The sequence below is a fragment of the Marmota flaviventris genome, chromosome 13, assembly GCF_047511675.1.
Source record: "Marmota flaviventris isolate mMarFla1 chromosome 13, mMarFla1.hap1, whole genome shotgun sequence".
Taxonomy (NCBI): Eukaryota; Metazoa; Chordata; class Mammalia; order Rodentia; family Sciuridae; genus Marmota; species Marmota flaviventris.
Genome location: NC_092510.1, coordinates 20,088,411 through 20,101,066, shown reverse-complemented (window position 1 = coordinate 20,101,066; position 12,656 = coordinate 20,088,411). Strand labels below are relative to the sequence as shown.

At 40.7% G+C, this 12,656-nt stretch overlaps 1 protein-coding gene across 3 annotated transcripts in view; it reads left to right on the top strand.

The window, feature by feature from the left end:
* Positions 1-10,352, top strand: part of Ntrk2 (neurotrophic receptor tyrosine kinase 2) — a 347,633-nt gene extending 337,281 nt beyond the window's left edge. For all 3 annotated transcript variants that reach the window (XM_034635215.2, XM_027920581.3, XM_027920580.3), the window contains 2 exons: positions 8,630-8,788; positions 10,167-10,352. In XM_034635215.2, the coding sequence (XP_034491106.1) occupies positions 8,630-8,788; positions 10,167-10,352 (345 nt within the window). The remainder of the gene's footprint in view (positions 1-8,629; positions 8,789-10,166) is intronic.
* The last annotated feature ends 2,304 nt before the right edge of the window (positions 10,353-12,656 follow it).

The following is a 12,656-nucleotide window of genomic DNA, read 5'->3' as shown; positions in this document are numbered from 1 at the left end:
ATAGTTAGGGAAAATGCCTGAGGAAAAACAACTTGGAGGAGAAAAAATTATTTTGGCTCATGGTGTTAGAGCTTTCAGTCCATGGTCAGTTGGCTTCATTGCTTTGGGCCTGATGTGCAGCAGAGCCTCAAGGTGGAATAGCACGACAAAGGAAAGCTGCTTAGCTCATGGCTGCCAGGAAGCAGAGAAAGAGGTGGGAAAATAAGAAGAGAGAAAGAAAGAAAGGGTCTGGAGGCAAGTAATACCTTTCCTGTGCATGTCCCTAGTGACCTACTTCTTCCAACTCAGCCCTACCTCCCACAGTTTCCACCACTTCCTGATAATGCCATAAAATTATTAATCCATTAATTCAAGACCCCACCTTTGAAACCTGCTACATTGGAGACCAAACCTTCAACACATAGCCTTTGGACAACATTCCAGATCTAAACTGTAACATTCAGCCTTTCCTAAATCATGGAACAGTAGGACCCAGGGCGATGGTAACCTGAGGGGAGTCCAAAAGCCATTCTACCTTTGTCTCCACCTCACTAGAGAGTTCCAGGGTTTCTTTGCTTTCCCTCAGCTATCCCCAGGGAAAATGAGGGAGGGAGGAGGACAGGCTCACACTGGAGCTGAACTGAATCTGAGAACTGTTATGGAACAACAGCAGGTTTAAACCATTTGCTCAACTTTACAGTTAGTTAGTAATATAGAAACCATTAAAAGTTAACCAAGAAGGGTTGGACCTTCACTTGGGGCCTTGGAAATCTGAAGTAGTGATCACAGATTTGTATTCTGGCTAAAAACGATCTAATTTCTAGTGTTCAGAACAGTTCTGCCTGCCATAGACCACATAGGAATCAGAAGGGAGCATTGTCAAGGAGAGTATATGATGCATTATTTGTATCCCCTCAAAATTCATATGTTGAAGCCTGTATTATTCAGCTTCCCATCACTAAAAATAACTGAAACTTATAAGGAGAAAATATCTATTTTAGCTCATAGTTTTGGAGGTCCCATTGGCAGCAATAGGAACAAAGAGAAGGAAGAAGGCACTAGGGTCCCTTAAGGGCATATCCCCAATGAACTAAAGATCTCCCATTAGACAGAACATTCTAAAGGTCCCACTACCTCTTTATCATGCCACCCAAGGGAAGAAGCTTTTACCATATGGACCTTAGGGGAACATTCCAGACCCAAAGCCTTAACCCCCAATGTGAGTGTTTTTTGGATACTGGACTTCTAAAGAAGTATATGTTTTAAAAAGTTCATAAGAGTGGGGCCTGTTCCAGAGGATTAGTGTCCTTCTCAGGAAAGACTACAGAGAGCTCACTCTCTGTCTTGCTCCCTCTTCAAGCAGAAAGAGAGCTCTAAACAGAAACTGAATTGGGCAGAACCTCCATCTTGGTCGTCTAGCCTCCAGAACTGTGAGAAAATTAATTTATGTTACTTAAGCTACCCAATCTGTGGTACTTTGTTATGGTGGCCCAAGAAGGCGGAGGCAGAGACCCTTTTCCCATCTCTGCATCTGACTCCAAGTCAGACTTGAGGTAAAATGTAAAGAGTACCAGGCATTTGAGAGCAAATTCTACCACTTTCTGGCTGTGTGGACTTAGATGGTCACTTTACCAGAGATTCCTTATCTCTTAAATTGTGATAAAAGCAGAATAATGGATAACCAAAAATGTAGAATAACAGCAACTAATATTTATTGCACATTTTCTATGTGCCAGGAGTTGTTCTTCTAAAAACTTTATTTGTTTAAGTCAGATTCATTAAAACATAATATAGTAGGATATAACTTTTTACTATACAGTTCTACAAGTTCTGGCAAACAGTCATTTAACTGTCATCACAATCAAGATACAGAACCCTATTAAAGAAACCCTCCCTCTATGCCCAGTACTGGGCAACCATAATTTTTCTAGACCTATTGTTTTGCCTTTTCTGTAATATCATATGAATAAAATTATATAGACTTTTGATTTGGCTTCTATTTGGAGCTTTTCTAATATCAATTTATTTAATCTTCGTAACAATATTTTGGGTGAGTCTGATTACAGTAGAATGAATTTATATGGAAGTACTATGAAAAAGTAAAATTGGTCATACAAACCTGAGGTATTATTATCATTTATACTACCTGTATTATTATTATTTTATGGTAAAATACAGACAAAATCAATCCTCAGTGAAAATGATGCATTGAATTTGCCCTTTGTGTTCACCTAGAATCCAAGTATTGGGACATACTGATGACAGATCTATGACCTTTTCCTTTAACATAGATGACAGTTTGCCTTGTTCTGGCAGAATAGAGATTTAATTATGAAAGAAAGCATTTGAAGAATATTGTTAGCCATAAGGTCCAGTATGTCCTCTCACTGACTAATCCAAAAATACTTGGCCTTCTAGTTACTAAGTCATTACTCTTATGCCTCTGACCAGATTGTTACTGTAAATAGGAAAAGACAAGGAAAGATGTTCTACGCTGTCAATATCAGAAATTTTAGGAATAACAATAATCAATTCCTAATCTATAATCAATTCCTGATCTATGAGAGAGGGTGACCAAGTAGACACCAGCATTCTTTCTCACTCACCCCAGGATGTGTTTACTCAGAGGCAAGGCAGAGAGGACTGAGTTTTTTTCCCAGGAAGTGTCCCCTGGTTCAGTAGCCACCACCCTGGAATCACGTGCTCAATTCATAATATAATTCTCATCTTTCTGGACATGGTGACAGAGTACCCACAGACTGACACAGTGGTTCTAGGTTCTTCTCCAAGGGGAAGATTTTGCAGACATTGTTTCTCTCTCTCCTGTTTTTAATCTTCTATTACAAATGCAACACATGATAAATAAGTCAATAAGGTCCAGCTATCCCTTAAAGTTTACAGAGTTCATGAATTTTTAAGGAACAGATCAGGAGAAACTGCTGAAACGGAGTAGTCAGGCATGGGTGTGATGAGGAGCTCTAGGAGCCCTTTCAATATTTAATGCAGCCAGAAGCTTCTGACAACTAATCATCTCTTAATGGGGCTTGCCCTTTGGCCTGCATGTTGCCAAGGGAGTAAAATGTTTGGCTTCCAAACAAGTTATCACTCACTGATTGAGTAAATACCACAAGCTAAAAGCCGCCTTCCAGGCATTATTGGTCTTTGCTAGTGAGTTTAGTTACTTGTTTTTAAATCAACAGTGGTTTCAGAGCCAGTGGGGCGTTTGCTTTGGGTGTGTAGAGAGGCTCCTATCTACGGATGTGCCTCTTGTAAACACAGAAAGGAGGCTATGGGGAGAGAATGAATGTTGGAGGAATAAGCATGATCAAGAGGGAAATAAAGAGACAAACTGGGCAAGACAAAACGCAGCATTTGAACTGGGAATGTACAAGTGAAGTTTGAGAGGAGATTAGAAGAAAGAGGGAAGTAGGAATGGGCTGGGAGGGGTAATACAGATGCACATAAAAAGAGGCAGTGAGGAGAGAACCAAGGGATGATTGGGTGCATTTTATGAGAAGCCCAACAGAAGAGGAAGAGCTGAGCTCTTCACCTCCTCTTTTGTCTCCCAGTTTCCCTGGAAAATGAACTGTGCATTCCTCATTAACTTGTCCTAGACACATTTTATATTTAAATAAATAAATAACAACAAACAATGAGAAAGAACCTAGATTCTCAGCATGTATATTGGGGAGACAAAGATCCTTCTTCACTTCTGTTGGTCACCAAGTCATATTTACACCTGCTCAGCAAGTTTCTAAATCCTAGTTTTCTGATGTAGAAAAATAAATTGCATATTAAGCCACTGGGAATTTTTCACAATTTACGACCTAATGACCAAAGAGTGAGTACTTTGAATTGCTTGGGTAAGAAATAAATTTTATAGTTACACTGATTAGATGTGTCCACTTTGATTTTAAAATAATGAAGTCATTGATTTCTAATTCCAGGCAGTTTTGCTAAGGGTCTTTTCATATTTTTTCCAGGATTTATTATCTTGAAATAGTTTTCAAACAGATAGATATAAAGTATACAAGCGCCCAGGTATTTTAACTAGAACATAGTTGTTATTTTTGTTTTTAACCAGATCATCCTATACATATCATTCCCAAAATTATGAGGTGTCATAGAAATAAACATTAAGGACTAAAAGAACAGTTCTTGATGTTTTAAAACAGAATTCATTTTTCTTCTCAGCTTGATTTATTTTAGGTCCTGTGGAATTTCTTTTTGCACTTGGACCTCAGACATTGTTCTCATTAGCATTGCTGGTTTACCCAAGTTGCAGTGATTAGCAGCCCTAATGGTCAATAATGATGGAGTCCTTCTCAGCCCTCAATGGCTTAACATTCATTTTTAGTTTCTCCCCTTTTTCTCCAGCCTCAGAAGAAATGGGATATGAGTCACCATCTTGGTATACTCCTACATTTATGCATTATGAAGTGTTCCCAGACTTTGTTCCCAGATTGACTAGTCCTAGATCTATACCATGGACAGTCCCTCTGTCTACTATACAGATGGCAAATCAAGGAATAGGCTTTCTTGTGCAATTTAGAAAGCCCCTGCACCTCATGTGAATCTCAGTAGTTTTGGTTGCATTTTACAAGGTTATGCATTTAATTAAATGGCAAGACTGTTTCCATCCATTTACAATTTGGTTTGATCGAGAGGTTAGAGAAGTGATTGGAGAATGGATAGAGAGGTAGTAGAGGCTGATCTCTTTGAAAGAACATTTTGAGAACTCCTTCCCAAATGGCAACACTTGCAAGAGACCCACTTGAAGATGTGGTTTGCTTACCAACTGACCACCTCCTCCCCTACCAGACATAACTAATTAGTGTCCAATGCTCTTGAGGCAGGTGAACCCTTAGCAGAAGGGAGTGTTCGCTCTATTCTCAGGGTGACACAAAGACACTAGAATGGTCACTGAGCTGTTGCAGGGGATTTTTCTTGAAATGGTGGAATTTAGCCCAGCACAGTGGTACAGGCCTATAATCCCAGCATCTCTAGAGGAGGCTGGATAGAGAGTTCAGAGCCAGCCTCAGCAACATAGCAAGGCCCAAGCAACTCAGTGAGACCCTGTCTCTAATAAAATTCAAAAAAAGGGGGGGGCGCTAGAGATGTGGCTCAGTGGTTAAGTATCCCTGGGATCAATTCCTGGTACATACATACATACATACATACATAAATGGTGGAATTTGAGCTTACCTTTCAGAGTTCTCTGAGGAGTAAGGGGAAAGGGCAGGAAATCAAACTTTCCAAGCAGCACAAGCAAGTTCCGCCTGGGTGAGGATCCACCATGAGGCTTGCTGGCTGACCACAGAACATGTGTTGGAGAATAGAGAAGGTAGAAAGGCAGAGTGTCCCATCAGAATGAATAGTGTTCAGTGGGCTTGAGGTAAACTACTTAAATTCTCTGAATGTTAGGTGCATTATTAGTAATATCTAGGCAAGACAACATCTACTCCAAAGGGTAGCTGTTAGATGCAAGGTGGTGAGGTAATTGAATGGAAATTCTTTGTAAGAGGTGAGGTACTGTGTGTTGATGGATAATTATGGACACCAAGTGGTAGTGGATGATTACAGAACTGTAGTGTTTTGTGCTAGAAGTAATCCTTCACATATGAACAATAAGAATATAAGTGAGACCTAACGAAACTTTTTCCTAAAGCTGGGTAAGAGCACAGCAGGAACTAGAAATCTAGTCTCTTAGATTGAAGAAAATTAAAATGGCAAGTCTACATCAATTCTCCAGCCAACTGGATTTACCATCTTGCATCAGTTTAATCTGGCTAGTTCAGTGACTAACATGCAGCCCACTTCAACTGACCACAGAAGAGCTTGAGAGGCACCGTCACATCTTGAACAGCCAAGGGCAGAAATTCTGACTCCTAGTGTCATACTTGAGATCACATTCCATCTCACAAATATTTAAGAAAGGATGCAAGGGCAAGTTGCCAAGTAGTACAACACAAAACAAATGTCTCATTGTGTGTTTTGCTGCACAGGGTATGGTTTTGTGTGGCTCAAGCTGTCAAGTGTCTGCAGCAAGAATGTGATTGTTATTTATAACAATGGTGACTTTTTTGGGGGGATAAAGGAGATCCTACTCTTGTGACATGCTCCAAAATACTAAGGAAAGAACTGCAAAGAAAATGTTCAAAAATGTTCCAAACGGGTTGAGAAAACTTGTGAACCCTGCCTGAACTTTTATTAGATTGTCCCACCACTCACCCGTTTGACATCAGAACAAGGAAAGCATTATTTATAACAGCATGTGTGAAATCCCAGAAGAGATGCTTGAAAGAATTAAAGTGAAAAATCTGTCCCAAAGAGACTACAAGCAGAAAATAAATGATCAGATGGGAAAACATGTAAATCAAAATGTGAGTCTTTTTTTTCTTTTTTCTATCCTTTAGAGGAAACAAACGTTTTTCTTTGGCTATTAGTGATACAGGGCAAATCACCTGGTACACAGGGGGCTACAATCCACGAAGCCACGTGGTCACTGCCGAGTGAGAAGTACAGGAGAGTCACATGTGTTGATTCTTCCCCATATTGTCTGCAGAATGGCTGCTGCCATTGAAGAAATAAGAAAGTAAAGGTTCTGGAGAAGGAACCAACACCTTGAAAGCATTTGGTGCATAAGATTTATAAAGCACTTTCACAAAGGTCTGCTTGAATGTATACCTCATGATAACATGATGAAGTATATATTGTTACCCACGGTTTATAGTTGGAGAAATGAGATCACAGAGAGAAACTCCAGGTTCTAATAGCACAACCAGCTGTTTCCTGCTTGGGTAACTTCAATGAGCTGCCAAGCCTCTCTCATGCCACTCTCCTGGAGTCGTGAAATTAGATGAATCAGTGGATAGATGTTTTTTAAACTATGTAGAGCTCACTCTCCAGGTATGATTTCAGAGAGTGGCAAGAAGACTGGACATGCAAGTGTGCCACAGCACGCAGCTTTTCCTGACATGTAGACCATGGTGTATCCAGCTCTGTGGAGTGGCGAAGCTCATCCCTATTGGCCACAGAGCAGTCGTCTCCTTGCTGCTGTTGTATGGTGGCCCAGGACCTGGTGGGATCATTCTACCCTGTACCATGAGTTCTTCTGAGCATCTGGAAATGTGGCATCTTCCACATACATGCACAGCTTCCCTTTGCCAAAGTCCTGGGCACTCAGAGTTAACAGCCATGAACAGAAAGGATATTCACTGCCCACATCGTTTGTGGTTGGTCAGTGCCTGTGTCATGCTGGTCACAGTTTGAATACTGGCCCTATGGGGAATTGTTGTCACTACCTGCAGATATGCCAGGTGGGTCCACAGAAAAAGCATGTGCCCACTGAACGTTGAATCCCACTGCTGTTAGGGGAAGAAGGAACAAAGCAAACACACTGATAAGAAGGCAACTTGGCCTTTGTGAGCTTTAGGTTTATTAAGAGCTGAACAGAAAAATATGGGCCACCTTAACCCTAGACAGTAGGTTATGTCTCTCCTTATCATTTGGACCCATTGTATGGAGAATGGGGTGGGAACTCCTCCTTTCACACTGTCATGCTTTCTTGGATACTAAGAGCATCATTTGAAATTACTAAGCTTATTGGATGTCTTTGACACTTCAGCTCCTTGAGCAGGGGTACAAGCGCATTTTTTAAGCACTGTTTATTTTCTTCTTATAATGGGTCATGAATGGATATTGAGAATTAGAAATGGGCAGAAACTCGATGTGTCATTAGTCTAAAAACTTGGGGGCTGAGAGTTGTCACTGAGGCCTGATTCCTGCTGTAGCATAACTCCCCCCACCTGCCATCAATTATCAGCTGTCCTGAAGCTGGCGATACTGGGAAGTGGGTGCAGGGTGAGAAAGAGGACATACAGGCCACAGGCTATTGTGCAGGAATCAGTTCAGGGTTTTAAAATCAGACAACCCTAATGTGCTACAAGCCTGAAAATGAAATTCTTTACTTTTTTCCATGAAGTGGGAAATCCAAAAGTCTCCCTGTCAACAAGCAACCTGCACCTCAGTCACCTTGTGTAAAATGGGAAACATCTTGGCCACTAGTAGACTGTGATGAGGATGTTTTAGTCAACACTGTGCACAACGTTATACCTCTAGTGGAAGAGAGCCTCGTTCTTGTCCAGGAAGAACAGACACTGATAGGTCATTTGGAAGGCAGGAACTTTTATTTTTTGTCCTGATCAAAGTTATCTTGTTTGTTTTTCCTTCCTTTCTTTCTTTTTTTCAGGATGGGGTTTGAATGAGGGCCTTCTGCATGCTAGGCAAATGCTCTACCACTTAGCTAATATCCTCAGCCTTCAAAGTTATCTTGCTAGTTAGAAGACTGAGCTATCCCCTTACAGAAAGTGCATGTGTTTTTTTCTTGCAGGCTGAATATCCACCTAATCATCATCTCTGCTCCTGTCTGGTTTTGAGAAAAAGATAATTGCAAATAATTTGAAAAAAAAATGTTTTGACCATTCTTCACCTTTTGCTCTGTTGCTTGAGGAAATTGTATATCTCTTATCTGTTTATAACAATTAAAGTTAATAAGAACAAGTAAGGAAAGAAAAACGTCTCCTCACAACTCCTCTCCACATGTGGTTCCAGGGTGACTGATGGTCTTTGTTGGTCCCTTTCCTGCCAGGTCGGTGGCCACACGATGCTGCCCATTCGCTGGATGCCTCCAGAGAGCATCATGTACAGGAAATTCACCACAGAAAGTGATGTCTGGAGCCTGGGCGTCGTGTTGTGGGAGATCTTCACCTACGGCAAACAACCCTGGTACCAGCTGTCAAACAACGAGGTGTGTAGTGACTCACCAGAGCCCCCCTCCCCAGGCTAAATTCCCCTGGATGGATGGAGGCCTTCTCTTGGGCTGAAATCAGGGCATGGGCTTCCATGGCTGGTTAGGAGTGGCAGAACTTCCCAAATAGCCTGCTGTGTACCTAAATGCCATGATGGCACTAAAGAATCACTTTGTGCTGCTCATGTAATAAATAAATAGCAGATGTAGCATTCCAGTGAGACTTTGGGTCTTTTGTTTATAATTTATAATTTGCTCCAATGAAGTTGCAAATTTATTTCCTTTCTTCACATTTCACGAGAACATTAACTATTAGTGAAAAACTCAACCATTTCATTTTCCTATTTGATTTCTTTTGCAAATATCGTCATCCCTTGGTATCCATGGGGAACTGGTTCCAGGACCTCCCATGAATACCCAAATTTAGAATTCTCAAATCCCTTATGTAGAATATAGTATTTGCATATAACCTATGCACATCTTACCATATATTTTAAGTTATCTCTAGATTATTTAGAATACTAATACAATGCAAATGCAATGTAAAGAGTTGTTACACTGTATTGTTTAGGGAATTATACCAAGAAAAAAAGCATATGCATGTTCAGTACAGATGTGATTTTTTTCCAGATATTTTAGGTCTGCAGTGGTTAAATCCACAGATGTGGAACCCACATACACGGAAGTTGGCATCTTTATGAGGTTTCTCCCATCTTTCTCAGATCCATGTCTGTCTTTTTAAGCCAATTCCATTATCCAATATGCCTGCTTATTTCTGTAGCCTGTCACTCAGCACCTTAACATAAGAGTGATTTGGATTTATATGAGTCCCTCTTGAGGAGCATTCCTCCTAGATAAATCATTTCTCTACCAGTTTTATGAAAAATGGATATAAACCAATCTAGTTTATCATGATGTAAACCAACCCGTACTAATTGCTGCCTTCCTTCTGAAAAAAAAAAAAAAATGACTGGACTCCTTAAAAAAAAGTCATATCTCACAAGAGGTTAGAAAGGATAGAGGGGAGACAGAACAGAGAGAAGATGGGTAATGGGAATAATAATGAAAAGTAGAGAATGGTCAAATAATCTTCAGCAAATAATATTAAGTATATAATTTTATGAAGAGCTGGAAGAGAGTATTTTGAGGGTTCCCAATACAAAGATGCGATCAATGTTTAAGAAGATGGGAATGCTAATTACCTGATTTGATTACTATACATTGTAGATATGTATCAGTTATGCTCTATGCCAGATAGAGGTACATTTATTATATGTGAACCCTTTTAAAAAATTTTTAAAAAGAGCCTTCCCTTGGCTCCTCTTGGCACTGACATTTCTTTCATCTGCATGGCTTTTTTCCTGTGATTTCCATCCAGGTGATAGAATGCATCACTCAGGGCCGAGTCCTGCAGCGACCTCGCACGTGCCCCCAGGAGGTGTATGAGCTGATGCTGGGTTGCTGGCAGCGAGAGCCCCACATGAGGAAGAACATCAAGGGCATCCACACCCTCCTTCAGAACTTGGCCAAGGCATCTCCTGTCTACCTGGATATTCTAGGCTAAGGCCCTTTCCCCAGACCGATCCTTCCCAACGCACTCCTCAGACGGGCCGAGAGGATGAACATCTCCTAACTGCCGCTGGATGCCATGACACTGCTGTCCTGCACTCTGACAGTATTAACAAGACTCCGAGACGCTTTCAGAGGGAAGCGATGTGTACTTCTCCATCCACAGACACAGTATTGACTTCTTTTTGGCATTATCTCTTTCTCTCTTTCCATCTCCCTTGATTTGTTCCTTTCTTTTCCTTTTCCTTTTCTTTTCTAGCTTTTTTTTTTGTCTTCCCTGCTTCACAATCTTACCTTCTCTTTTTAATCAAATCTGGCTTCTGCATTACTATTAACTCTGCATAGACAAAGGCCTTAACAAACCTAATTTGTTATATCAGCAGACACTCCAGTTTGCCCACCACAACTAACAATGCCTTGTTGAATTCCTGCCTTTGATGTGGATGAAAAAAGGGAAAACAAATATCTGACTTAAACTTTGTCACTTCTGCTGTACAGACATCGAGAGTTTCTATGGATTCACTTCTATTTATTTATTATTATTACTCTTCTTATTGTTTTTGGATGGTTTAAGCCTGAGTATGAAGAGGAAAACTTGTGTTCAATCTGGGAAAACTTTATCTATGGGAGATTAAAACCAGAGAGAGAGAGAGAAGATTTATTATTATAAACCACAGTATGGGAGAAACAAAGACAACCATTGGGATCAGCTGGCATCAGTTCCTACTTAGGAAAACCCCAGCAACTGTCAGCTGGGAATAATGTTTTCGGCACCTTCCCCTGAGGACCTTTTTGAGGAGTAAAAAAGACTGTTGAACTCTGTGCCATGGACTAGTCTTTTCCCATCACCAGAAACACTAGTGTGTGGTAGAGAGAAAAGATGGCTACTATAGTACACAAGGTGGCACATCATACGCTCAGACGGTCTTGTCTCGGTCACGGTGATAGCACTGGTGTGTTTCTCAAGTGTTATCCACTGAGCCTTTGTCAAATTCAGTTGAAAAGAGGTGGATTCTTGTCCAGAGATCATTTCAGGGTCAGGTGGGAAATCCAAGGACTCGGAAAAGATAGGACAAGCTCTCAATTTGGAGGCAAGTTTCTCTTATATTGAACTTTTCAGATAGCACCTCCCTCTGACCCCGCCCTTCACTCCCACCTGTCCTTTTAACTGTGCAAGCAAAATTGTGCATGGTCTTCGTCGATTAATACCTTGTGTGCAGAAACTACCGCTCCAGACATCGTGCCCCTGGTAGGTAGAGCAGATCCGTAAAAGGTATATCATATCAATTAAGGGAAGCTAATGGAGTTCATTAGCTGAGAATAAATGTCTCTGTGCTGTATGGCTGGTGGTAATGGGTTTTACCCAATATGGACCCTGAAGCCTGGATATCTTCATCCACGTTGAACCCACGGGATTGTGGGATGGGCAGAATCCATCCTGGAGGGAAAGGAAACCTCACCTGGGGACATCACACACATTCATGTTCAGTGTACACAGGCAATGTCTCTTGCTCTGGGCTCTGGTTGGGAGAGTGGTTTCATTCCAAATGTATTCCATTGTCAGTATGCTGTTTTGTTTTCTTCACTCCATTAAAAAAAAATGTAAAATTAAAACATTTGGCACAGAATGCCAATGGGAGGCTGCGCCCAGACGGAGCATTGGAGGTATGCTTCTGGGCACAGTTATTGGTTTTGCAAAGAGAGTGTAAATTTAAATAGAAATTTACAGTTATTTGGATAGTCAGTTATACCAAGGGAGAAAATTATTTCTGTTCCTCAAGAAAACTTGCTACCCTCTGTGAGGGGAATTTTGCTAAACTTGACATCTTTATATCACGAGCCAGATTGAAAGGGAGTGATTTTAATTCATTTTAGGTTGTTTTATTTAGTTGTTGTTTCTGAAGGTGCAAGAGCTCTGTTTAGGTTTCACTTGTGCCCGTTAATTACTAGAGCACCTTGTTTTCCATTATAGCTTTGAAAGCCAGTGCTCAAAAACTTCAAAAGTGTAAATTATCAGAGAACAAAAGGAAATCCAGTAGCATCTGTGGTCAAGTGAGGGGGTTGAACAAGATGAGCCTTTCAGCCCTTTGGGTTCTGTGCTGGCCTATGAAATATGGGAGTTGAGTTGTTTGTTCTCTTTGTTAGTGAAAACAAACCCCTCCAGAATACAAAATTAATATAATGAAAGCCATATCTCCATGATATATACATGTGTGTATATATCATGTCAAGGGCCTGTGGTACTGTTAAAATACTGTGGAACTCTGTGAAGCAGTAAGGAAGGGGCAGATTTGTACAA